This window comes from Pyrgilauda ruficollis, unplaced genomic scaffold (assembly GCF_017590135.1).
Source record: "Pyrgilauda ruficollis isolate IOZ18807 unplaced genomic scaffold, ASM1759013v1 scaffold23, whole genome shotgun sequence".
NCBI lineage: Eukaryota > Metazoa > Chordata > Aves > Passeriformes > Passeridae > Pyrgilauda > Pyrgilauda ruficollis.
The window spans coordinates 667,901-695,141 of NW_024522539.1; the positions used below are offsets into that span (position 1 = coordinate 667,901).

Genomic DNA, 27,241 nt, shown 5'->3' on the forward strand with positions numbered 1-27,241 from the left:
TCTCATGAGGAACAATTGCTCATGAATGGGATTTTAAATATGTAAAGAGTCTACAGTGATCCCTAAAATAAAAATAATTTCTCTCTGGCTGCAGACTTGGGAATTTTAAGGAGTTTTGCTCTTCCAAGCTGAATCCTCCATCCTTGGAGCAAACACCTCCTGCACTCCCAAAAACCTCCTGAACCAATCACCCCAAAGGAAATCCAATGAACCCACAAAACCAACAACAAATTTGTATTTTTGCATCCTGGTGGGGGAAAAGAGGAGATTTTTTGGAGGTTCCTCAAGTGAGGAACAACGAATGGAGCAGAACTGGAGACATCAAGCACGTTCCCCGTCCTCCTGCTTGCTGCCCACTGGGAAAAGGGAATATTTTCTCCACATCCCTCCCTAAAAGACAGGGGCAGGAGCAGCTCCATCCTCTGAGGCTCCAAGGGCACCCAGAATTCCAGGGAAAAGCAGGAATGCTGGGCTGGAGGCAGGATCTGCATCTGATGGGAGATAAAATGGGATTTACTGGCTCAAATAAAGGTGCCAAAAGCACAAGGTGATTTATTTATTCCACTGGGAAAACTGGATTCTCCATCATAAAAGGGTCTTTTAGCAGGTGGCATTAAACCTGCAAAACCCCAACCTGGAGGGGCTGGAAAATTCAGGAATTCATGGGAAACCAGGCAGGGAGCAGCAAACAAAGCATCCCTCCCTCCACTGGCTGGGGGATGAAACCAGGGTGGGTTTTGGTAAATCAACAGCCAAATTCCCAATTAACCCCAGTGAAACCAGGGTGGGTTTTTTGTGAATTATTAAGAGCCAAATGGTCAATTAATCCTGATGAAATTAGGGTAGGTTTTGGCAAAGTATTAGAAGTCAAATTCCCAATTAATCCTAGTGAAATCAGGGTGGGATTTTTGTAAATAAATAACCAAATTCCAAGTTAATCCTGGTGAAATCAGGGCGGGTTTTTGTAAATAAATCACCGAGTTCCCAATTAATCCTGGTGAAATCAGGGTGGGTTTTTTGTAAACAAATAACCAAATGCCCAATTAATCCTGGTGAAATCAGGGTGGGCTTTTTGTGAATTATTAAGAACCAAAATGGCCAATAATCCTGGTGAAATCAGGGTGGGATTCCAATTAATCCTGGTGAAATCAGGGTGCGTTCTTTGTAAATAAATCCCTGAATTCCCAATTAATCCTGGTGAAATCAGGGTGGGCTTTTTGTGAATTATTAAGAACCAAAATGGCCAATAATCCTGGTGAAATCAGGGTGGGCTTTTTGTGAATTATTAAGAACCAAAATGGCCAATAATCCTGGTGAAATCAGGGTGGGGTTTTTGTAAATAAATCCCTGAACTCCCAATTAATCCTGGTGAAATCAGGGTGGGTTTTTTGTAAACAAATAACCAAATGCCCAATTAATCCTGGTGAAATCAGGGTGCATTCTTAGTAAATAAATCCCCGAATTCCCAGTTAATCCTGGTGAAATCAGGGTGGGTTTTTTGTAAATAAATCACCGAATTCCCAATTAATCCTGGTGAAATCAGGGTGGGTTTTTTGTAAATAAATAACCAAATTCCCAATTAATCCTGGTGAAATCAGGGTGGGTTTTTTGTAAATAAATCCCCGAATTCCCAATTAATCCTGGTGAAATCAGGGTGCATTCTTAGTAAATAAATAACCAAATTCCCAGTTAATCCTGGTGAAACCAGGGTGCGCTCTTTGTAAATAAATCCCCGAATTCCCAATTAATCCTGGTGAAATCAGGGCGGGTTTTTTGTAAATAAATCCCCGAATTCCCAATTAATCCTGGTGAAATCAGGGTGCATTCTTAGTAAATAAATCCCCGAATTCCCAGTTAATCCTGGTGAAATCAGGGTGGGTTTTTTGTAAATAAATCACCAAGTTCCCAATTAATCCTGGTGAAATCAGGGTGGGGTTTTTGTAAATAAATAACCAAATTCCCAATTAATCCTGGTGAAACCAGGGTGCGCTCTTTGTAAATAAATCCCCAAATTCCCAGTTAATCCTGGTGAAATCAGGGCGGGTTTTTTGTAAATAAATCCCCAAATTCCCAGTTAATCCTGGTGAAATCAGGGCGGGTTTTTTGTGCCTATTAAGACCCAAATGCCAATGAATCCTGGCGGGGGTGAGGAGCTGCCTGAGCCCAGAACAGCCACTGAGGAGAGGGAGTAAATCCCCCCTGGCAGGGCAGCACTAATCGGGCAGCAGCCGCCCCTGCACTGCTCCTTATGAACTGGTGACACTCTATCAATGCTGAATCAATTGGTGGCATTTACCCTGAGTGACAGAAAAGAAATAAATATTTATATCACATCACCTCTATCAATGAGGCCGGGCAGAAAGCTATTTCTAACCTGTCAATATTTGATTATCTTGAAGGATCACGTCCCCTTCTTTTAATGATTAATATGAATTCCTTATTAAAGCTAAATGGAAGCTACTGGGGGAATATCATTAGGAATGCCTCAAAGCAGAAACTGCCAAAAAATAATCAAAAATAATGACCCAGGCCAGACTTAAGTAATGGTTAAGTGTGACTTAATCCCCCCAAAATGAACAAAAGTTAAAGTTTTATCCAGGAACCCATCACCAGTTGTGGATCTGTGACCAAGATTTTGCAGAACTCAACTGAAATCTCGTTTCCTCTCAACAAAATGCAGATTAACTCCCATCAGGCTGACTAAAAAGTAGTATTAAAACTGAATTATTGCTTTTTAGTGGATTTCAGCAACATTTTTAATATCAGAAGAGGTACTTAATCCTTTTTTTTTTAAATTGGGTTTAAGTGTAAAACTTCATTCTTATTTTCTTTTTAGTGGGTATTAAGTAGCAATTCCAACATCATAGGAAGTCCCTAATTTTTAATATTTTTTTAGTGGGTTTAATTTACATTTTTAATACTGTAAGAAGAGACAATCCCTATTTTCCTCTATTTTTCAGTGGGTTTAAATAACATTTTAAATATCATAAGAATAGGCACTTAATCCCTTAATCCTTATTTTCTTTTTTTTTTCTTTCAGTCAGTTTAAGTAACATGTTTGATATCATAAGAAAAAGTTTAGTTTTAAAATTCAAAACCCCAGGGAACCAATCTGTGACTCTCTTGCAGGGCACTCCAACCACTTGTTCTCTGCAGTTTGGAACAAATAAAATGCCAAATTCAGCCAACCTCAGAGAGATTTTACTCACATTCTGGGGTTAATAAAATAAATCACTTTTAAAGAAATCAGTAATATCAGAGTCAGCACCACCCTGATTTACAAGTTCAGCCACCTGCTGCTGCTGCTCCCAGAACCTCAAGCCACCAAGGGGAATACATTATTTACCTGGGAATTCTGGAATATTTAAAAAAAATCAGCTGGCAGGAATTTGGGAACACTGAGCTCAGCCTAAAATCCCCATTTCCAGCTGAATCCCAGGGACCCCGCAGCGCTGGGCTCACGTTCTGGAGGGGAAAAAACTCATTTTTGGAGGGGAAAAAAACCTCATTTTTGGAGGGGGAAAAAACCTCATTTCTGGAGGGGGAAACCTCCTCATTTGTGGAGGGGGAAACCTCCTCATTTGTGGAGGGGGAAAATCTCATTTGTGGAGGGGAAAAATCTCATTTTTGGAGGGGAAAACCCCCTCATTTTTGGAGGGGGAAAAACCTCATTCTTGGAGGGGGAAAAAACATAATTTTTGGAGGGGGTAAAAACATCATTTTTGGAGGGGATAAAAACATCATTTTTGGAGGGGATAAAAACATCATTTTTGGAGGGGATAAAAACATCATTTTTGGAGGGGGAAAATTTCTTTTTTGGAGAAGAAAATTCTCTTTTTTCCCCCTCACATGAGGCCAGGTGAGGCTGAGGGGTGGCACGAAGCTGCCCCTCCTCCTGCTGCCAGCCCTGCCCGGGCTCCTGACGTGCCAGGGAGGTCACTGCGGGCAGCGCTGAACGGGCAGCTGAGATAATGAAGATCTCAGCCCTGCGAGGCAGAGGGGAAGTGAAGAGCAGCTCAGAAAATCAATGAGAGCCTTTTATTTGCAGTGACACAGATGTCCCAGTCAATAGAGCCTAACAGGCAGCCCCGTGGACAGGGGCCTCCCTCCAAGGCTGCCAAACCTGGGACAAATGGATGTGCATGTTAAAATAGATCTATTTGGTTTATAAATGGATAATAAATAGATTTTAATATTTGTTTTAGTTTGATAATTTTTTATTTATAAAATATATTTTTATATTAAAATATATTTCGTTTTAATATAAAAATATATGTATATCTAATATAACATACCTATTATTTTAATATATTTTATATTTGGTTTTATAAATATAAAATAAATATATTTTCTATATTTATTTTATCTCTACATTTTATCTATTCACATATAAATATATTTATATTTAAATATATTTATTTATATGAATATATAAATAAAGCATACATAATACACGCTTATATGATAAGCATACAGAATATATTTAAATATATTTATTTGATTTTTATATTTTATATTTATTTTTATATAAAATATATCTATGTTAAGACATATTTATATGGCTGCTTGAGAATTCTGGATTCCCATCCCTGGGAGTGTCCAAGGCCCCTGGGGCAGGGGAGGAGGATTTTCACTTTGGGCTCTGAGATCCCTCCCAGCCCAAAACCACAACCCTGAAGTGATTCCAGAGAGGTTCCTGGCAAGAACCTGCCAAATATTTCAGGATCTCCTGCCCTAAACCTCACAAAGGTCATTTGTTGCATATAAATAAAACCTTATGAAATAAAATTTATTTCACAGTAAACTGTAAAATCAGGTCTTATTGCTCTTCTAACGAAACTAACACTAGCCTGTGCTGAGCTCCCATGAGAAATGAACTTCAAGGATGAAAATCAGTTTATGTAACAGCCTATTCTTGTGAAAAAATCAGGTTACACCTGCAAAAACAAGAATTCTATCCCATAAGAATCCATAAAGAAAATATGTAAACTGCCCAGAAACAGAGATCTTTAATAAACACATACTGGCCAGTGAAATGGATTTCAGCAGGCTGTAAACCAATTAAATTCATGCACAGTACCTTCTGGTATTGCTGTAAATACAAACTGGGGATTATTTATTGCACTATTTTAACCTAAGCACACACCTATAACCTTGGTTTTATCAATTAATTTTGGAATTTTCTCCACGCCCTCAGGTCAAATACAGATCTCTCTTGGGGGTCAGAGTTTGTCAGTGCAGCATGTCCAAAATTCTCAATAACCAGGGGGTTCTAACAATACACTGAGTAAAAAATTCAGTAAAAATTCAACTATTCTACACGATAAAAACAAGAATTTAATCTCACTTCCATCTCTGATGTGAGGCTGACAAGTGAGCAGCTAACTCAGTTACCCAAAACTGACTGAGGGGCCCCCATCCATTTGCAGCTAAAGCAGATTTTGAGAAGTGGGGGGCAAATTTCTGTGCCAATAAAAGCAAATCAGGACCCTGGACATTCCCATGGCCCCCGATTTTGGGTTAAAAACCCAAATTTCAGCTGAATGAGCCGGGAGCACCAGCCAGGCACGAGATGTGCCCCAGCCAAAGCACCCACCTGGCCATTGGCAAGGATCTTCTTCAGCTCTGCAGAGGACTTCTTCAAGCTGGGGAAGAAAAAACAAATTAGAAACAATTCTTTTTAACATTTCACTCTGTCAGATAAAGAGAGGAACAAGGGGAGTGTGTGGTTCCATATTCTGAGATCACACTTGAGGGGAAGGTGTGGTGAGAGCAGCCAGCACGGCCAAGCTGCAGGCAGCAGGCGTGAACAAGCAATGAACAGCTCAAATAGATAAATAAAATTTTAAAAAATCAATGCATTTTCCACCTTACAGCTGGTTTAGACACCTGACTGCACAACCTGCTGGGACACGAGCTACTGCTCACCAGCTCTAAGAGGGAAATTTAAAATAAAGCTGCTCTCGTGTGTCAGGGGTTTTAAAAAAAACACAGGAAAATGTGGTTCACACCCAGTTTTCCTGTACTAATCTGGTTTTTGAGCTCCCCAAAGCATGACTCCAGGAATTCCTGGGGATCTCAGCTCTGGGCTGTGCTGCCAGGGATGTCACCTCCTCCAGGGACCCCAGCCTGGAGCAGAATTGCTGATTTGGGACCTCGGGCCGTGCCGAAATCCCCGCGGGGAGCCCAGCTTTCCATGGGCACCCATTCCAGGGCACTGTGCTGAGCCCCTGGCTGTTCCAGGAGCATCCACCCCCAAACCAATACAACAAAACTCACTTGAATTCCCTTTGCCTTTCCAGGAGAATCCACCCCCAAACCAATACAACAAAACTCACTTGAATTCCCTTGGCTTTTCCAGGAGAATCCACCCCCAAACCAATACAAGAAAAGTCACTTGAATTCCCTTGGCTTTTACAGGAGCATCCACCCCCAAACCTTCCAGGAGAATCCACCCTCAAACCAATACAACAAAACTCACTTGAATTCCTTTGCCTTCCAGGAGAATCCACCCCCAAACCAATACAACAAAACTCACTTGAGTTCCCTTTGCCTTTCCAGGAGAATCCACCCCCAAACCAATACAAGAAAATTCACTTTAATTTCCTCTAGGAGAACTTCACCAAGCCTCACCTCTCAGCCTGGTGAGTTAAAGAGTGAAACCTTCCATGCCCTCAAACTCCTTCAAAAACTCACAAAATGCTGGTTTTTCCCCTCCTTTCCTGACTAACTCTGCTCCTTCAACACAACAAACTGCCAGGGCAGCAACATCTGCAAAACTTCATCTCAAAGGGACGTTCTGCTCTTATTACTGAAGTTAAAAAAAAAAAAAAAAAGTACAAAATAATATATTCTTGAAAGGGCTGTGCACGTGTCTTGATCACAGATCATTATTAACAGGAACAGTGAAAACACAGATTTCATATTTGGTGGCTTTGTTCTTTAATAGGCCTCTTGTTCCCACGACTGCTTTAAAGAAAAATTAAGTTTTCCAAGGAAACATAAGTTGATCTTGTCATCTTTCATGACTAACAATTTGTGAACATGAAACAAAGAGAGACTTTCAATTACTTCAAAAACAAAACTCCTGGTGCAGAAGGTTTTGGAAAAGGAATGGCAATTAACCACCAGATAAGGTGACAAGAATCTTCTAGAAGCTTCATTTTCAATGCACTTGAAGAACAAGCTCAAAGTACAGGAGGTACTGAAAGGAAGCACGCAGCAGTGACAGAAAAATCTGCTTTATTTAGCTCAGCCTGGGGGACTGCAGAACACAGAGATTTATTCAGATTTATTTCCTCTTCATTTAAGAGTTTTGGGATGGGGCAAACTTTGCCAGGATGGGATTTTTTTAAAACCTTCACAATTACAGAGCCACCAAAGGCAGCAGCAAACTGGGATTGCTGGTTTTTGGATGGGGTTTCCAGTGGGGGAAAAACCCCAGCCCTGCTGTGGGTGAGGCTGGAATCTCCCCCAGTGAAAATGGGATTTGTGGGACTGTCCCAGCCTCAGGACAGGCCCCCAAAATTCACCCTCCAAACGTGCCCAGAACACCACAAATGTGCCCCTCTGGTCACGTTAACCTGTGGCAATTCACCTTTTCAATCTTCACAACATTCCTTTGCTCTTCCTTTTTCTCAGGGAGAAAAGGGAGCAGGATGCTGATGCACGGATAAATGGAATATTGTGAGCTTATTAGAATAATAGAATAATTTAGGTTGAAAGGAGCCTCCAGAGAATTCTGTTCCCATGGCTCAGACATGCTCTTGTCGGAAGAAGATGGAGCCAGACCCTCCTTATTTCTCTTGAAGGATACAGAAAGATTTTTTGTAGGTTTTTACCATCAGTATTATGATTTCCTGTAACAATTCATGTAATAAAAAGGAGTTTATCCTCCAGCATTTGAAAAACAAATCTCTAGAGAAAAAAAAAGAGAATGAGTTCTCTTGCATTTTAAGACCACAATATGGGTTTTCAAATTGGGGCTGGAAAGTAAAAAGCAAGATAAGGGGGATGGACTCCAAAACTTGCTGGAACTGTAGTTAACAGGCACCTAAACTGAAAAGATTTTTAAAAAATGCTACCCCACCCTAACAAACCTACCTAAGTTTATTATTTAGGCTATTTATTGGTACAAACCTATGAAAGGGAATTAAACTTTCAAATCAAGGAGTCCTGGAAGGAACAAGCAACATGAACACAGACCCTGGCACTGGAGCAGCCACAGGAGATCAGCCCCAAATTGCACCTCAGGGCTTTTCAAACTCAGAGCCACCTGAAACACCCAGCAAATCCTCATTTCTCCAGCAGCAAATCCCTATTTTGTCCTACAATCCCCAGCAAACCCTTATTTCTCCAACAGCAAACCCTGATTTTGTCCTGGAATTCCCAGCAAACCCTTATTTCTTCCTGAAACACCCAACAAATCATCATTTCTTCTCAAAACACCCACCAAATCCCTATTTCTCCAACAGCAAACACTAATTTCTCCCTGAAACATCCATCAAACCCTAATTTCTCCCTGGAATCTCCAGCAAACCCTAATTTCCCCACCCCCAAACCCTAACTTCCTCGTGAAACACCCATCGAGCCCTAATTGCTTCCTGGAATTCCCATCAATCCCTCATTTCTCCAGCAGCAAACCCTAATTTCTCCCTGAGACACCCACCAAACCCTAATTTCCTTCTGAAACACCCCTCAAACCCCAATTTCTCTCCCTGGAATCCCCACCAACCCTCATTTCTTCATCACCAAACCCTAATTTCTACCTGAAACACCCATCAAACCCCAATTTGTCCAGCAGCAAACCTAAATTTCTTCCTGAAAACACCCATCAAACCCCAATTTCTCCCTGAAATCCCCACCAATCCTCATTTCTCCATCACCAAACCCTGATTTCTCCCTGAAACACCCATCAAACCCTAATTTCTCCAGCAGCAAACCCTAAATTTCTTCCTGAAAACACCCAGAAAACCCCAATTTCTCCCTGAAACACCCAGCAAACCCTAATTTCTTTCTTAAATTCTCAGCAATCCCCAATTTCTCCAGCAGCAAACCCTAATTTACTCCTGAAACACCCATCAAACCCTGATTTTCCCCTGGAATCCCCACCAAACCCTCATTTCTTCATCACCAAACCCTAATTTCTCCCTGACACACCCATCAAATCCTAATTTCTCCATCACCAAACCCTGATTTCTCCATCACCAAACCCTGATTTCCCCCTGGAACACCCATTAAACCCTCATTTCTCCATCACCAAACCCTAATTTCCCCCTGGAACACCCACCAAACCCTGATTTCTCCATCACCAAACCCTCATTTCTCCATCACCAAACCCTGATCTCCCCCTGGAACACCCACCAAACCCCAATCTCCCCCTGGAAAACCCACCAAACCCTGATCTCCCCTGGGATCCCCACCAACCCTCATCTCCCCAGCACAAACCCGCGGGAAGAATCCCCAGCAGCCCCAACCCAACGCCACCCAGGGGAACTCCACCTTCCCACCAGCAAACCCACCCAAGCCCAGCTCTCCTGGGACCAGCCACAGGTGAGGGCCCCATTTTGGGTCCCAAAAGCAGGGAATGAGGGAGGAAGGCAGCAGAAGTCCTCACCTGTTGCTGGGGAGGGCCTCGGAGGCGGCCGAGGCGCCGCTGCCGGCCCCCGCCCGCGTGTTCACCTGCGGGGAGAGAGAGGAGCCTGAGCAGAGCCCTGCTCGCAGGACACCCTGCTAATTAACCTCTAATCTGCCACGGATTCCTCATCTCGCCAGCAAGGTTAATTAGCTGGTTGCTAGGCACGCTGGTGGTGGAGGGCTGGATGTAGGTTAGCGGGATGCGCAGCTCTGGGGCTGCAGCGCGCTCGGGGCTGAAGGAACGCGCTGGGAAAAGGGAGAAATTCAGGGTTTATTCCTCATTTTGGACACTCAAAAATCACTTAATGTGTTTATGGTCTCCTCCACGCGATTGTAGGGGCAATAAGGAATTAAAAATGTAAAGTAACTCCATTGTGGTGCCTCCCACAATTGGGTAAATGGCTGAAATCACAGGAATGAGGTGGGGGTTTAAAAGCTTTGAAGTAGTGGCAGACAGCAGTTGATAAATGAACTACTAAAATTTAAGAACATGATTAGCAGAGGTTAAAAACAAAAAGGCAAACCCATTCTTAATAAAACCACATATATAAATATAGATATCACAGCCAACATTTTGCAGATGAATCCTTCTCCCACCCTCACCAAAGGAAAAAAAAAAATCCAGAATTAAAAAAAAAAATCTGCTTGTCAGAGCTCAAGAAAGTGCAGTTTTATTTGACATTTCAATAAGTGGAACACAGCATTACAAATCCATCTAAGTTTGCTGAAACAATTACTGAAATTCGTACCTTGAGGCCATGTATGTTCCGTTTCCCAGGAGGTTTGCAGGCTGAAACAGTAATTGACTAAATTGTAGAACACATCAGGGCCATTTACAAATTTGCTCAAAATGAATCTTTTCAAAAGAAATGAGGGTGACACCAAAATTAGCAGAGAGAAATGATTGAAAAGTGCCTGGCGAGACCCAGAGTGGGAATTACAGCCCAGGATTTTTAACTTGCAGGAGTGAGCATTTATAAATGCTAAGAGCTTCCTGACACCGTGGAATGGAAATTCTAATTTCTGCTCAGAACACAGCACAAGCCAGAGAACCCTCGGCTCAAACCAGGGGATTTTTTGGTAATTCAGATTGCAACCTTGTGGTGCTGTGTTTTCACACACTGGGTTTTTTTTTCTTTTTTTCCCCTGGAATTTCACAGGGATGTTTGCAATCCAATATTGGGATTTTTAGGGAATTGGCTGTGTCAGGAATTGGTCATTTTGGCAGAGGCACTTTGGGGGAAATGGGGAAGAAACGTGGGGGGAAAATGGGCAAGAAATGGGTGGAAAAACAGGGAGGAAAAACCTGGGGGAAAACCAAACCTGGGGAGAAACCCCAAACCTGGGGGGAGAAAACCATGGCAGGGGTAACAGCAGAGCCTCCAAAAGGTAAATACTGAATAAATAAAAGGTAAATATGGGGGATAACAAATATGGGGGAAAAAACAAACAAGGGGGGAAAAAACAGGGGGAAAAACCATGGCAGGGGTAACAGCAGTGAGCCTCTCTAGTAAATACCAAATAAAGGTAAATACCAAATCAATAAAAGGTAAATATCAAATAAATAAAAGGTAAATATGGAGGAAAAACATGGGGGAAACCTGGGGAAAACCCAAACCTAGGGGAAACACCATGGCAGGGGCAACAGCAGAGCCTCCAAAAGGTAAACAGAGAATAAATCAAAAGTAAATATGGGGGAAAACCATGGGGAAAAACAAACCTGGGGGAAAAACCCAAACCTGGGGCAACAGCAGAGCCTCCAAAAGGTAAATATTGAATAAATCAAAGGTAAATATGGGGGAAACCCCTGGGGGAAACACAAACAGGGGGGAAACCGTGGCAGGGTAACAGCAGTGAGCCTCTCAGGTAAATACTGAATAAACAACAGGTAAATAGTGAATAAATAAAGGTAAACAGTGAATAAATAAAGGTAAACAGTGAATAAATGGCACTGAAAATGTGACTTTTTGGGGCAGAGCTGCCAACGTGGCACTTGGTGGTGTCTGGGCTCAGAGGGATGAGCTGCTGGAGGAGGAAAGCTTTTCCTGAGCTGTGGCCAGGGAACACCCCATCTCTCCAGGCAGGGATGAGCTCTGGGAAGGTTTTTTGGGTGTGGAAGCCCCAGGGCTGCGTGTCCCAGGCACGTCCCAGCCCCAGTGCCCTGCAAGGCTGTGCTAAGGGGCTGTCACTGCTGAGTGATGGCAGAAATGGGATTTTTTTTCCCCCTCCTGTTGGTGACAGCAGGAAGCAGAACTGTTTATGAGGGAGAAGGACACAGGTGATGGTTATTAAACACAGCACTGAGGGCCACGTGCCTTTAACAACATCCAAAATTACCACGTGCATCCAAAGAGGGCAAATGTTACATATTAAAAAAATAATAACCCAGAATGATAAATTATAAATATCTATCAGCCCGTCCTGGTTTGCCAATAGATTAAAATTGGCATTTTGAACAAGATATTCAATCAATAATGATTTTTATGGTGTGCATTTGGATGCTGTGTTCACCTTGCATTCCACAAATGGGATGTAAATAACATGGGTAAAAGACAGAGATAAATAGATATAAATATCTATAAATAAATATAAAAACATATGTAGATATAGATAAAAATATACACAGATATATAAAAATACATGTAGATATATAAATATGTATAGATATATATTCAAAATAGATATATTAAAATACCTAGATAGCTATTAAAAATATGTAGATATCCATAAAAATATGTAAATATCTATAAAAATATAATTGATACAGATAAATATATGTAGATATAAAAATATATTAATAGATACATGTATAGAAATGTATATATATAAAATATATATAGATATATTTGTGTGCACACATTTTTTATATGTACACCACATAGAGATGTTTATTTTTAATATAACATCCCCCTCTGGCTCTTACTACCTAACCAACAATAATAAACCCATTAAAAAACAGAGAAAATAGCAATTTTTTTCCCCTTAAAGATCTTTTTGTCATGAAATAAATAAAGCACAGCCCAGGTAACACAGGTTGGCATGTGGAAATTTACTCCTGAAAGGATTTTTACAGAATACAGGAGTTTTTGGGAGCAGGAACTGAGGCTTCCTCAGAAGTTAGAGAGGCAGAAAAGGAAAAGAACTCAAAGGATTTGCAAAGAAATCTCTTAAAAGGGAAGAAGTGGAAATTAGAGGCAGAAAAGCTGCAGATGCTGCTGGGCCTTTCAAGTGGGGAACGTGGAGAGCCAGGGCCAGGAGGGCACAGGAGAAAAGGGCTGCCAAAATTTGGGATGTTCATTAGGGAGGCAGGACAAGGAGACAGGAAAGGAAAAAAAATTCAAAAAAGAGCAAGAAAGTGGAAAAATAAAAAAAAAGGGGGCAGGAAAGCAGAAAAAAAAGAGCAGAAAAGCAGATTTTGTTGGGTGTTTCAGAGGAGCTCAGGGGTGGGTTTGGGGGGTTTGAAAGCTCTAACAGAGGAAAAAAAAGGGGTTTTAAGGATGTGGTTTGGGAAGATGGAACCAAAGGTGAGCTCTGGAGCAATCTGGAGGGAGTGGGAAGGAGGAAATGGCAGCAGAGAGGCAGAGCTGAGGCAGGGGGAGAACCTGGAGGAGCTGGGGGGATTGAAGCTGGGGCAGAACGGAGACAATTCCCAGCTCTGCCCAGCCACAGGAGATCATCCAGGAGACTGCAGCAGGAACAGGAATTCCCAGGGCTGGCTCTTCAGGAATGAGCCAAAGGGAGACTCCAGGACAGGATTAAATCTCAAAAAATTAAAAATTAAACCCGGGGTGGGTCAGGTGTGAGCAGCTCCTGGCAGCGCTCCCTGGGACTGGAAATGTAAAGGCTTAAAGGAAAATTCCAAGATTTTCCAACCTATTCGGATCATCCAGTTTCTCTGAGCCACAAGAGGAGGATCCAGGGAATCCTCAGAGCTTTCCCAGGGCCAGAAGGAGCTCCAGGAGAGCTGGGGAGGGACTGGGGACAAGGGATGGAGGGACAGGACCCAGGGAATGGTTTAAATGGGATAGGGCAGGGATGGATGGGAGATTGGGAAGGAATTCCTGGCTGGGAGGGTGAGAAGAAGCTGAGCTGGAATTCCCAGAGCAGCTGGGGCAATCCCTGGATCCCTGGCAGGGCCCAAGGCCAGGATGGACACTGGGGCTGGGAGCAGCCTGGGATAGGGAAAGGTGTCCCTGCCATGGGATGGGAGGGATTCCATGGGATGGGATTTCAGGTCCTTCCCACCCAAACCATTCCAGGACTCCATGATCCGTGCCTGGGAAGAGGCAGGAGACCCCTCCCTCCCTCTCCCTGCCCTGAGGAGGTCACAGCTCCCACACCTTGGGGTCTCCTCCCAACCAGACCCTGCAGGCCTCAGCCAGACAAACCCAAATTCCCATAAACCCCAATTTTGCACAAAACCCAATTTTCCACATTCCCTTCCAACTCCTGTCCCCCTTGCACAGGGAACCCCCAGGAATCCCAGCCAGCCTCCTTCGGAGACCTCGTTAGCAGTGTTTGAGGAGGCTCCTGGTTAATTGCCCAATTCAAACTTCAGAGAGTTGTAAGTAATGGAAGTGTGGAATGTTTAATTGGGAGCCTCATAGTATGATTATTTGTGTAATATCAGTTAAGTGAGGGGAGTTTAATTTTTAATTATTTCAATTAATTTATTGCTGGGAGATTTACATGGAGAATTTAAACCTTCTCAGTTCCATCAATTAAGAGCCAGAGATTCAGAGCCTGGCTACTGAGATCTCAATGAATTATGTAATGCAGGAGGCTTTTTTTCAACCATTCTTGGAGCTCAGAGAGAGCATTCCCAAAAAAGCTCCCCAGCTGCCTACGGATTTTTGTCAGCTTGGAGATGACCTATTTTTTAACTGCCTCAGTCCACGGAATTGATTACATCTCTCCCTGTTCAGGAGAATTATTGAAGTGCTTGTGAATATTTGGGTAGCACTAAGAGCCCAAATCTCAGACAAAATCGTGTCCTGGCTGGAGCTGCTGTGACAGGGACATTCCCCAGCCTGGCAGGCTGATTAATGACATTCAAACAGCTTTAAAAAGCCCAATTTTCATAAGTATCCAAGTCTTCAGTTATTCATCTGCTTTGCCTGGAAAGAACCATCACCAATGAGTTCTTTAAATGTACTTAAATATGTACTCTGCAAACCTCGTTAGTCTAATTTACTCCAGGAAATTAGCTGCTTTCTATGCAATAAATGCACTTTTCTCCACGCTCCCCACAATAATGAATTCCTCTCTCCAAATTAAGAGGTAAACACGATGCTCTGTGCATCCAAAGCTCCCCAAAACGTGCCAGGAGCTGTTCCAGCCCCAGTGACTCGGCTGATGACGGGGATTTGCTCAGCATTACCTCGTGGGTAGATCTGGAGAGGCTCTATCAATTGTCCATTCACTTGCTGCTCCATCACAGTGGAGTAATACTGCAAAAAAAAAAAAACCCAAAAAAGAGATGAGTCAGTAAGGCAGGAGTGGTAAAAGCACTTATGGATTCTTTAATTCTGTGTGTTTTCATTTTCTCTGTAATGGTGCAGATCAGCTTCAGATGGTTCCTTTCCATCTGCAGGGCTCCCACAAAAAGGAATTTAAACAGGGAGCTGTGGGGCCACAGGGATCTGCTCCTGCCTCAGCAGGGAAAGCTGGGAATGCTCCAGCAGCTGAGGAAATGAGATATTTACAGCATGAAATATTGACAGCAAATGCAGCAGCTCCACAGCTGGAGGAGCCAGGAAAACCAACCATGGCCACAAAGACCTGGGCAAATAAACCCCAAATATCCCCTAAATTACCCCAAAACTGGGCAGCTGGAAAACTCCAAGGGAATGCCAAAGGGATCTGGAATTCTGGCAGTGATGAAGATCAGGACAGAGGGATCCCAAAGCTGTGACCCCAAAAAGTCCCCGCAGACATCCTGAGACATCCCAGGAGCTGCTGGAGTGATCCAGGGATGTTTATGGGTTAAAAAAACCTCAGAATGGGCAAAAAGGGCTGGAAAAGGAGCTGAGAACACCAAAATCCAGGAAGATGCCTGGGTTGGGAGAGCTGGGAATGTTCCCCTGGAGAAGGGAAGGAGCCAGGGAGAGCTCAGAGCCGATGAAGAGCTCCAGGAGAGCTGGAGAGGGACTGGGGATGGAGGGACAGGGAATGCCTTTAGAGTGGGAAAGGGGAGATTTAGATGGGTACTGGGAAGGGATTCCTGGCTGGGCTGGAATTCCCAGAGCAGCTGGGGCTGCCCCTGGAGTGTCCAGGGCCAGGCTGGAGCAGCCTGGGATGGTGGGAGCTGTCCCTGCCCCTGGGATGTGCTCTCAACTTTTGAATTCCCACTTCCCCAACGGAATTCCACGAGCTGCAGACATCTCCACACACAACAGAAACGCTTCTGATCCCTCCCTGGAATAACCAAGTAAAATAAACACACCTGAGAGTGCTTCCTGCCCCCACCCCCAAAAATAGAATAGAGGGGGGAGAGAGAGGGAGGAAAAACCCTCTCCATTACTCACCAGTGATGACAAGTAAATGAAATATCAATCATGTAAGCTGTCAACCTTTTGGGACAGCAATAACTGTTAACAAGTAGTCTGGAAAAATTGTCTGAAAATGACTTGTCCTCCACACGCCAGCACTGGAGGTTTCCATGGAAAATTAAGATGCCAGTGGCTATTTGGAACATTGTTCAGGTATTGTTTTTAATGGGAAATTTGCCACTTATTGATCCAGAGCGTGTAGCCCTTGCTTTGAGAGAGCTGCAAGCAACTTTCCAATCAGTGGCTGTCAAAAAAATTACTGCCTTTTTATACAGATACAAGACAACAGCTCCAGAGCAGCTGTCCTTAATTAACTGCACTGCCCAGCGCTGAAAAAATCCCATTTACACCCCCCAAATCAGCCTAATTCAAAGCATTTTTGCATAATCTGAGAGAATTCCAGACCTGATTTAAGCTCTTGTCAAATTCATAAAGCAAAGGACCTAAAGGGAAGGTTCAAAATTATTCAAAATATCAAAATGACCCCAAATAAACAACAAAATGACCCCAAATATCTTCCCAGTTATAGTATGTTCAAAGTCTAATCTCAGGGAATTCTTTTTTTTCTCCTTAAACTGAAAAAAATCCACTTTATTTACATTTTAGAGAACACCTGCACCACATCAGCATTCCCTGAAATCCTCTCCCAGCTGGCCAATCCTCCAAATATTTGTTGCAGGCCTCAAAATGAGTATTTCTCTTCCCCAAGATTATGAAATTAATTCATTTCCTAGGCCCAGAACATTTGTTTCCTCATAAACACATCCCAAAACGAAGCCCATAGGATGTGAGGAAGTTCAACCATCAGTGCAACACTCAAATAAAAAACTAGTTTAAAACTGAGGAGAAAAATTTTTCAGAGAAGAAGAGCTGCTGAAGCAGAAAGAAGTCATTTCCAGGCATCCCATAATTTTGCAGGGAAAGCAGAGAGTTGGGCAATCAGAACTCTAATGTACTGAAACTTTAACAGTGAGCTTGGAAGCATAGCAAAAAAATGACCTTCCCAAGGCATGATTAATCTGGAGGCTGCGCCAGGAAAATCCAAAGTTTTCCACTTTAAAGGCAAAAAATGGCTGAGATTTCCCCAGGAAAAGAGAGAACCATGAGGAATTCTGGGGGAAGGGATCTCCAGGGAGCTGCTGGACCCAAAAAGGGAGGGAAAAGGGGCTGAGAAGAGCAAAATCCCAAAAAGGCACCGGGAGCATGGGATGAGCCAGGCTGGGAATGCCCCCCTGGAGAAGGGAGGGATCCAGGGAGGAGAGCTGGGGAGGGATGGGGACAGGGGAGGGAGGGACAGCACCCAGGGAATGGCTTCAGAGTGGAAAATTTGGGTGGGATTTTGGGAAGGAATTCCCAGAGCAGCTGTGGCTGCCCCTGCATCCCCAGGATGGATCCCTGGAGCAGCCTGGGACACTGGGAGGTGTCCCTGGGGGGGATTTCAGGTTCCTCCCCAGCCAAACCAGTCTGGGATCCTCTGAATTCCCCCAAAATCACCTCTGGATGCTCCCAAACAGAGCTTGGCTCTGCCAGGTCACTTATAGGAATTTTGATCCTTCTGGCTCTGAGGGAAAATCCCCATTTTTCACCCTCTTGCTTACTCACTTCCTTTGAAAAGAGAAGTTCAAGGATATTTTTCCCCACTTTATTCAAATGATTGTGCTGCCATCAGTAACTGCACCCTTCCCCTTCTGCAGGAGATTGGTATCTGTGGGATATATTTATTTATATTTACAGGGATCCAGACAGATTTCACACACCCCTACCTACACAAAGGCACACACAGCCACATCCATCTCCCCTGGAAAAACACCAAACACATCTTTAAATCCTCTCTGAATATTGAGCCTGCAGCTACAATGAAACTCCTCTGTTAGGAGGGGTGAAGCAGTCTCCAGATGAAAGTAGATTTTGAAAAATTTTTAGAGCCCAGGGGTTCATTTTTAATGAGCCGTTACTTTAAGTACTGCATAAAAAATACAAGAAATTGATAGTCCATTTAGCCTGCACTATACCTAATGCAAAAGTCATTAAGATGCATTATTCTTAATGTTTATGATATGATCAGTAAGTGAACAAGTCTTTTTTCTTTTTTGAAGTCGAGCCTGTCCACGGATCTGGTGTGAAACCACCTCCATTCCCTGCAGAACACCAAAAACTGGGATTTAACACGGGGGCACGGCCCAGCTCAGCACTGTGGAACAAGAAAACCACCAAGAAAAAATGACAAACGTGGGGGAAATCAGGATTTGTGGCAGTGTACTCACATAGGACAGCATGGCCTTCATCTCCTCATCGCTCCTGACCGTGATCCGATCCCCATCCTCATCCTCATCTGCCAGAGGAAGGCACCAGGTGAGCAAGGAAAGGACAGGGACAATCCTGACAGGCAAGGCTTTATCTGCACTTACAGCAGCAAATAAAATGAAAAATCTAAACTAGACAGGCCAGCTGCACAAGGACTCTGAAATAATAATCGTAATTGTATACAATCTGCAAATATTCATTAACAAGAATTGTGGGTTTTGTCTAAAAAGGGGCACAAAGTGCTCAGAACTTCACTCTCAGCAGGTTTTTTTAGTGCCAGAACCTCTCCTGAAGCTGAGCACCTTCCCCAAGCTGGAATTCCCTCCCTAAAACCTTCCCCAAGCTGGAATTCCCTCCCTAAAACCTTCCCCAAGCTGGAATTCCCTCCCTAAAACCTTAAAAAAAAACCCTTTAAAGGCATCAATATCCATAACATATTTGAGCTGGCAGTTAAATGGCAGGGAATGGGCTCAGCAGCTGGAAATGACAGACTAGAGACACGCAGGGAAGGCACAGGAGCAGATGTTGGGAGGCAGAACCAAAATCAGAATTTTCCAGGAACCTCCCGCACATGGCAGCGCTCCTGTGGGCGCTGCCCTGATGGAGCATGAAGTTCAAACACAGCTAATGTGGGACCTGGGAGGGATGGCACACAAATAGTAACCAGAAGAACACAAAATCAAGTGAAAAAAGACATGAATGGCAAGGCTCTGCAGGCTCGGGGCTGCTGGTAAAAAGCAGGGCAGGAAAAACGCCGAGGTTCAGAGATAAAATTTTGTTTTGGGAGAGGAAAACACGACGTGTGAAAAGAAAGAGAGCATTAAATAGGACTTGAAGGACCATAAATCAGTATTTCCTCTGATTATCCACAGACAGAATGAGCCCCAAAGCTCTAAAAAGGGGAGAAATAAAAATAAAATTATAAAAATGAAAGGCCCCATCTCAAGTCTGCTCTGACCCCCCTCACTCAGATCTTGCCATCCCCTTCCTCCAAAGGAAAACACAGGAAAAAACATAATAAAATTATAATTTCCTTTCATCTCAAAGGAAAACAGAGGGAAAAATATAATAAAAATCAAAAGAGAGCAGCAGGAGCCTCCTCCATTTGGAAGAAAACTCCAGTTTTTCAGTATTTTATCCCCTGGGGCACTCCCTTTGCAGCTGATTGCTCTCCAGACAGGACAATCCCCCAGGAACCCCTTCAAAAATAAAAATAAACAGGGTTTAAAGAACAGATATTAGCCTAAATACTTGCTGGGAGGATTGGAGGATTACCATTTTAAGCTGAGACCCACAGGTAGTTTATACTTTTCATTTAATTTGAGCAATAAAATTGCACTGAGGAGTAAGAGCATGGTAAGGTCAGGCTGGTAATTAAAGCTACTTTGTGGAAATATTCCAGATGTGATTAAATAATAAAATATTGCCTGCTTTAGTGCCATTATTAAAGTTGCATTAATGCATAAATATTTAACCGTGACGTATAATGAATGTCACTTATTTTAAAACAATAAATATAATCAGAATATAATAAGAACGACATAAAAATGATTTCTTTATTTCAGTTACAGCCCAGCAACCTGACAAAGGGATTGGCTGACAAAAGTCACACTTACACTCAAACGCTGTGGTCGTTGCATCTGGCAAAACTTGACCAATGACATCCTGAAAATGTAAAGAAGAATTCATTAAATATCAAAAGGGAGAAGCCTGAGTGGCTTCAAATCACTTGAATCCCTCCCCACTGCCCCAAATGAGGAAGTTTTTAGGGCACAACACAAATCTTTTTCTCCTCCCCTCCAAGGAAACGCTTTTCCTCCCAAATAATTCCCTCCTAATTGCAAACAGCTCCGTGCTCTCTGCTCCTGCAGGTGAAAAAAAATCCATTTTTAACTTGGGTTATAAAAAAATGGGCACCTAACTGATCAAAACCAGCCATAAAAAGAGCTTTATGAATTTTTCTTTGCTTTAAAAAAACCCATTTTCTCCTGTTTGGAGGGTTCTGTCTGCCTCACCTGGGATTTGAGCTGCTCCAAAACTCAGGAGATGCATTCAAATCCCAGGGGAAATTCACTGGAAACCCCCAAAGAGGCAGAGACAGAACCTGAGGCAGCCCCACAACACCAAACCCAAAAACACCTCCAGTCCCACACCCCTGCTCCAGCCCAGATGGTTTTTACAGGTACCAACGAAGAACTTTTATCATTTTTTAGCCAAATCACACCAACACTTCCAGCTCCACATCCCTGCTCCAGCCCAGATTTTTCTGCTGACACCAGAGAAGAGCTTTGACCATTTTTCACCCAACATTTCCAATCCCTGCTCCAACCCAACGTTTTGTTTTTGCTGGTACCAGAGAAGAACTTTCATTATTTTTTCAGTTTTCACCATTTTTTCCAGCCAAACCACACCAACACCTCCAGCTCTGCATCCTTCCTCCAACCCAGATTTTTTTTGCTGATACCAGAGCAGCTCCTTTATCATTTTTCCAGCTTTTATCATTTTTTTCCAGCCAAACCACACCAACATTTCCATTTCCAATCCAACCTCCAACCCAGCCATTTTTGCTGATACCAGAGAAGAGCTTTGATCATTTTCCCAGCTTTCACCATTTTTCCAGCTAAAACACCCCAACATTTCCAGCTCCACACCCCTGCTCCAACCCAGATTTTTTTCCACTGGTACCAGAGCAGCTCCTTTGTCATTTTTCCAGCTTTTATCATTTTTCCAGCCAAACCACACCAACATTTCCATTTCCAATCCATCCTCCAACCCAGCCTTTCTTGCTGGTACCAAAGAAGAGCTTTTACCATTTTTCAGCCAAATTTTCCAATCCCTGCTCCAACCCAACTTTTTTTTTTTTTTTTTTTTAATTGGTACCAGAGAAGAGCTTTGATCATTTTCCCAGCTTTCACCATTTTTCCAGCCAAAACACCCCAACATTTCCAGCTCCAACCCAGATTTTTTCCACCGGTACCAGAGAAGCTCCTTTATCATCTTCCCAGTTTTTACCATTTTCCCAGCCTTTATCATTTTCCCAGTTTTTACCATTTTCCCAGCTTTTATAATTTTCCCAGCCTTTATCACTTTCCCAGTTCTTATCATTTCCCAGCCTTTATAATTTTCCCAGTTTTTATAATTTTCCCAGCCTCTATAATTTCCCAGTTTTTATCATTTTCCCAGCCTCTATCATTTTCCCAGCCTCTATCATTTTCCCAGCCTCTATCATTTTCCCAGCCTCTATCACTTTCCCAGTTTTTCTAATTTTCCCAGCTTGTATCATTCTCCCAGTTTTTATAATTTTCCCAGTTTTTATCACTTCCCAGCCTCCCCTTTGCTGCCAACCCACGAGGAGCCACATCAGGGCACGGCACCGATGCCCAGCGTGGCTCTGCCCCTCCCTGGTGCCTCCTGCCACCCCCAGGAAAAATGAACTTCTAGAAATTAATGAACGCCAGGATTTATCGCAGCGCATCCACCGGAGCCTCTCCGGGCGCTCCACACCCCCTGCCAAAGCTCCACTGATGTCCTGCCACTTCTGCTCTCTCCATTTTTCTCTTCCATCTGAAGGGATGAAATTAAAGATTCCGTGTCACGGAGGAACAATTAATAACATGTGAGAGCAGCACAGGATTTCCACAGAGCCAGCTGAAGCAAATAATAAATATAAAACTTTCTCGTGGTGTCTTAGATGTGAAAATAAATCAAGAAACGTGGCTCAAACTATTAATTGCACACCAGAAATGTGCAGTGTGGCTTAATTGTGGAACTGTAAATTTGGAGAGGCAAAAATAAGAAAACAAAAAGCCCTCAAAATATTTCCATGTTGATAAAAATTCTTCCATTCTCCAGGGTTTACCAGCCTCTGTCAAAAGCCACTATTTCTAGTAAGAAATCAGTCTTGCCTGCACAGAAGACTGTACTAATTATTTCTAAATCCATTCATTTAAACACTGGAAATTCCTCAGCAAACACACTTTAATTCTGTTAGATTTAAGCCCCTTGTCAGTGTTCATCTATGGGCACACAGATGCTTCTAAGAAATGGATTTTAAAACTGTTTAAAAACTGGATTTAAGGGGTGTGGAAGCTTCAGAGGCAGCTCTGACACCCCAAAATTCTGAAAACTCCAAACATCCCAAAGCTCTAAAAGAGTCATTAAAATAAAAAATCTTATTTTTACCTTATTTTTATCCTATCTGCACCCCTCCAGAATAACTTTTTCCATGTATTGAGACTTCTTTAATACTAAGTAATAACTGAAAAGCAATTAATAACTAAGTAATAATCAATAAGTGAATTACACACCCCAACTCTTGCACTAAATAAACACCAACAGCTTTGCCCAGCTGACAATAATTCCATTAAATGAGTGTACCTGAGAGGAGCCAGGCTGGCAGGGGTGGAGGCAGGGAAATCCCATCACTGCGAAATTCCCCAAGTGTCTGCAGCAGCTCCACCCCATTCCCAACCCCCAGACCCCGGGCTGACCCAGGATTAAAGGATTATTCCAAATTTCAAAGGATTTCAGGTGCACAGGGGATTTTCTGCTATCACAACAGAGATCAGGAGCAATAAAATACTCCCACTTGGAGGCAGAACAAAATAAATAATTATATCTTTTGTATTATAAAATTATATATTCTATCTATGAAATCTATATTATATATAGATATGTATATATTGTATATAATATATATTAAATATATTAATTATAATAAAATACATATAATTAAAATATATTTATTTGATAATAAATAAACAATATATTTATTTTATTATGAATATAGTATAACATTTATTTTATAATAAATATAATATCATATTTATTTTATAATAAAATACTTCCCACTTGCTGAAGTGGGTTTATCTAAGGGATACAGAACTGAAAAGCCCCTAAAAATGAGGAGAAAATTCAGGGAACAGCAGGTGCCAGAGGAACTCCAGAATCAGATCTGTTCTCTGGAGGAGCAGGGGTGAGAAAGCAGAAAATGTGAAAGCTCTGCTCAGATGCCAGGGTAAATATTGAACCCACAGCTCTCACATTCCAATTAAATTTGTTTTATCTCACCATGACAATGTGGAGTTGCCCAGAATTAACACCAAGTGCTTAAATACCAGTGACAGGAGGAATGCAGACAGATTGGGAGGGAAAAATAAGCTTATTGTAATTCATTTAGAGGGGCCTTAAAAATGAAGCTATTTACTGGTAACTCACAGGCCTGCAAAGCTGACGCACAGAGAACTTATTTCCAGTGACACCAGGAAGAGCAGCCCTGGAAATGAGGATGGAAATAAACCTGCACACCAGCTTGAAATGCTGCACTCACTGAGGGGCAAAATTAACAAAAATCAGCTCAAAAATCACCTGAAAATATAAAATAATAATTTCACCAGCCTGAAATGCTGCAAGGCTACACTCACAGGGAGGCAAAATGAACAAAAACCAGCTTAAAAATCACCTAAATATCTAAAATAAAACCTCAAAGAGAATTTTATGGGATTTTCTCAACGCAGAGCAGCCCACGGGACCCACCTTGGGGGAAGAAGAGCCTAATCCAGCTCTCATGGGTGCAGCTTTTGGGACGTGTCCCTGGCGTGGGGCTGGCCCCAAATGTGGTTGTGCAGCTCCAGCAGGACAGAAAGTCCCAAACCCCCCTGGGGACAGGGGCACAGGGGTGGGATGGAGCCTGGAGAGCTCAGCCAGCCCCAAAGGGGTTGTTCAGAGCCTGAGGAAAGCCCTGGGCATCCTGGGGAGGCATCCTTGGGCTGCTGCTCCCCAGGGATTGACCTCAGCAGGGAACACCTGAATTCTCCCCAGGCTCGTTAATTGTTCCTGCAGCAATTAAATTCCTGAAACCCTCTGGAAGTGCTCCAGGTGGGAGTAACCACCCCGAGGGCAGAGAGGAGGGGCAGCCCCACTGCTGCCCTGCCAGCCCCAGGTGGGGACACACCCGGCACTCCTGAGTGGATTTATGTTATTTTAATCTAATTTATTTATGTTATTTTAATCTCATTTATTTCATTTAATTCCTGTGTTTATCTGACCCACCACTCCTGAGTGGATTGGAGCCTTACTTAATTCATTTTAATTTATTTAATTCCTGTATTTATCTGACCAATCAAGCCCAGGTGAATCTGGGATGGCACCTCCTGAAACACAACCACCAACACCACACTGCAACAGCCTGACAGATGAAATTCTCATCACCTCCACAGGTGGGACAGGACAGGAACAGCAGCACAGGGTGCCCAGAGCTGCCCCAGATCCCTGGAATGCCCCAGGCCAGCCTGGAGCAGCCTGGGACAGTGGAAGGTGTCCCTGATGGCAGGGGTTGGAATGGGGTGGGATTTAAGGTCCCTTCTAACCCAAATTATGCTCCAATTCCATCATGAGCATGACAAAAACTCTGATTTTTAACTAATCCAGCAAGGCATCATCCTGGCATGGTCACTGCTTATTCTCCACTAGATCCCTGCTTAAAACCACCTGAGCAGTGAAAACCCTGGAGCTCTGAGATGTGCCAAGCTCCAGGCTGGCCTGACTGCCTCCTTTCTCACCTCCTCCCCACTCAGGAGCTCTCAGGGAGCTCTGCTGCCACTCCAGGTCCTCTGTCACCCACTGGCCACGACGGATCTACTAACTTTTAAATAACCAACCTGAATTTGCAATAATTCCAGGATGGCAAAGGAGAGTCCAAGAATCAGGGGTAATTTCACTTTATTTTGGGGAAGAGAAAAAAAAGGAGAACATGAAGCAAGAGTTGGAGAAAACCAGGCCCATTTGCTCCACTTTTGTTTAAGGGCACAGGCTCTGCTCCCACTCCTCCATCTACAGAAAGTCATGGAAAATGCTGAATGTTGGGAAAAGGACAGCTGGGATTTCTGTCAGCCCTTCCAGTTACCCTCCAGGCCCAACAGTGAGCATCCCAACCCAACCCCTCCCTCCCCACTTGTCCTTTCCACAGGACCAACATCTGGAAAGACACCTGCAAAATCTCTCCCCAATGTTAATAACAGCAGGAAAAACTGAAGGTGCACCTGAGGTGTGGTGTGGGAAGGTTTTCTTTAGAGAAACGAGGGCACACAGAGTCCTGGGATGTGCTGGGGAGGAGAGGTGAGGGCAGGGGCAGAAAGCATCACCTGCACCCTGAGCTGCTCTCTGGGCTAAGGACACAGCTGGGAACAAGTGGGGTAAAAACCCACTGCCATTTCTGAGTGGGGTAAACAATAAACACCCACTCCCATTCCTGAATAGGATAAACATCCACTCCCATTTCTGAGTGGGATACACAAACATCCATTCCCATTTCTGAGTGGGATACACAATAAACACCCCCATTTCTGAGTGGGACAAACATCCCTTCCCATTTCTGAGTGGGATAAACATCCATTCCCATTTCTGAGTGGGATACACAATAAACACCCCCATTTCTGAGTGGGATAAACATCCACTCCCATTTCTGAGTGGGATACACCACACTCACTCCCATTTCTGAGTGGGACACACAAACACCCACTCCCATTTCCGAGTAAACAGCATCCTTGTGTGCAGACGAACGAAACACCCCAGCAGGGAAGGGGCTGAGGGTCAGGAGGCACAGCAGAGCCCCAGCCCGGGAGGGGACATGCCACCACGAGCAGCTGCGACCCCAGCCCAGGGCAGAGCCTTCTCCCGAGCAGGGAATTCCTTCCCAAAGCACAGCTTTTCCTCGGCCATCCCAAGGCACAGAGGAGGGCATGCCCTGACCCGGAGATGTCCCTGCCCACGGCAGGGGGGCGGATTTGGGGACTCCAGAGGTTCCTGCCAGCCCAAACCTGGGCACGATGGCCCTGCCCGGCACCTGCAGCATCCTCCCGAAACCTCGCAATGCCAGGACGGGCGTTTGTGTCAAGCCCGACAAAAACCACCCTCCCATTGAACATTCCGCCGAAACACACACCAAAAACACGTCCCGCCATCCCGGGAGGGGTTCGGACACGCTGCGCGCACAGAGCGGGGAGGGTGGCATCGCCTGATGGCCGGAACGGGGGTCACGGTGACATCCCCCGGGCTGGGAGGGGGGTCCCGGTGACATCCCCCGGGCTGGGAGGGGGGTCCCGGTGACATCCCCCGGGCTGGGAGGGGGGTCCCGGTGACATCCCCCGGGCTGGGAGGGGGCTCACGGTGACATCCCCCAGGCTGGGAGGGGGGTCACGGTGACATCCCCCGGGCCGGCTCGGGGGTCCCGGTCCCGGCCGGACTCACTCACCAGCACATCCCTGAAGAGCAGCTGCGGCGCGGAGTGCACGGTCCAGTCCACGGCGGCTCCGTCGGGGATCTTGATGCGGATGACGAGCGCCTGGCTGTCCATGGCGCCGCAGGGGCCGCAGAGCAGCCAGAGCATCCCCGCCCCGCGGGCTCACATGCTGCGGCCGCCGCGCCGGGCCGAGCCGGGCCGGGCCGGGCCGGGCACAGCCTGCACCGCCCTCCCGCAGGAAGGAGCCGCTGCCCCGGAACCAAAACGGAGCCCCGGGAGGAGGGGATGTGCGGCGGCGACGGGAGGAGGAGGAGGACGAGGAGGAGGAAGGGGAAGGGGAGGCGGCGCCGTGGGCGGGAGGAGGCGGGCCCGGCCCCGCGGTTAATTGCTTTCCTCTTTCTGTGCCTTGTGTTTTGACGGGAAAAGCGCAGCTAAAGGCGAATCCAGCCGGGCCGGGATTCCCGCTGGAAGCGGGGCAGAGTCCCCGGTGCTGCCGGGGGTTCGGAGGGAC

General features: G+C 44.4%; 1 protein-coding gene across 2 annotated transcripts in view; it reads right to left on the reverse strand.

The window, feature by feature from the left end:
- The window catches only part of MAP2K5 (mitogen-activated protein kinase kinase 5), a 115,400-nt gene extending 88,378 nt beyond the window's left edge, over nt 1-27,022 (reverse strand). Inside the window, exons 1-7 of one of the 2 annotated variants that reach the window (XM_041469112.1) lie at nt 26,743-27,021; nt 20,108-20,156; nt 18,452-18,519; nt 15,017-15,086; nt 10,386-10,426; nt 9,617-9,681; nt 5,597-5,645 (exon numbers count right to left, since the gene is read on the reverse strand). In XM_041469112.1, coding sequence (XP_041325046.1) covers nt 5,597-5,645; nt 9,617-9,681; nt 10,386-10,426; nt 15,017-15,086; nt 18,452-18,519; nt 20,108-20,156; nt 26,743-26,877 — 477 coding nt within the window. In that variant the 5' untranslated portion in view covers nt 26,878-27,021. Of the gene's footprint in view, nt 1-5,596; nt 5,646-9,616; nt 9,682-10,385; nt 10,427-15,016; nt 15,087-18,451; nt 18,520-20,107; nt 20,157-26,742 lie in introns of both variants that reach the window. The other variant, XM_041469111.1, reaches the window with a different exon arrangement.
- Nucleotides 27,023-27,241: the final 219 nt, after the last annotated feature.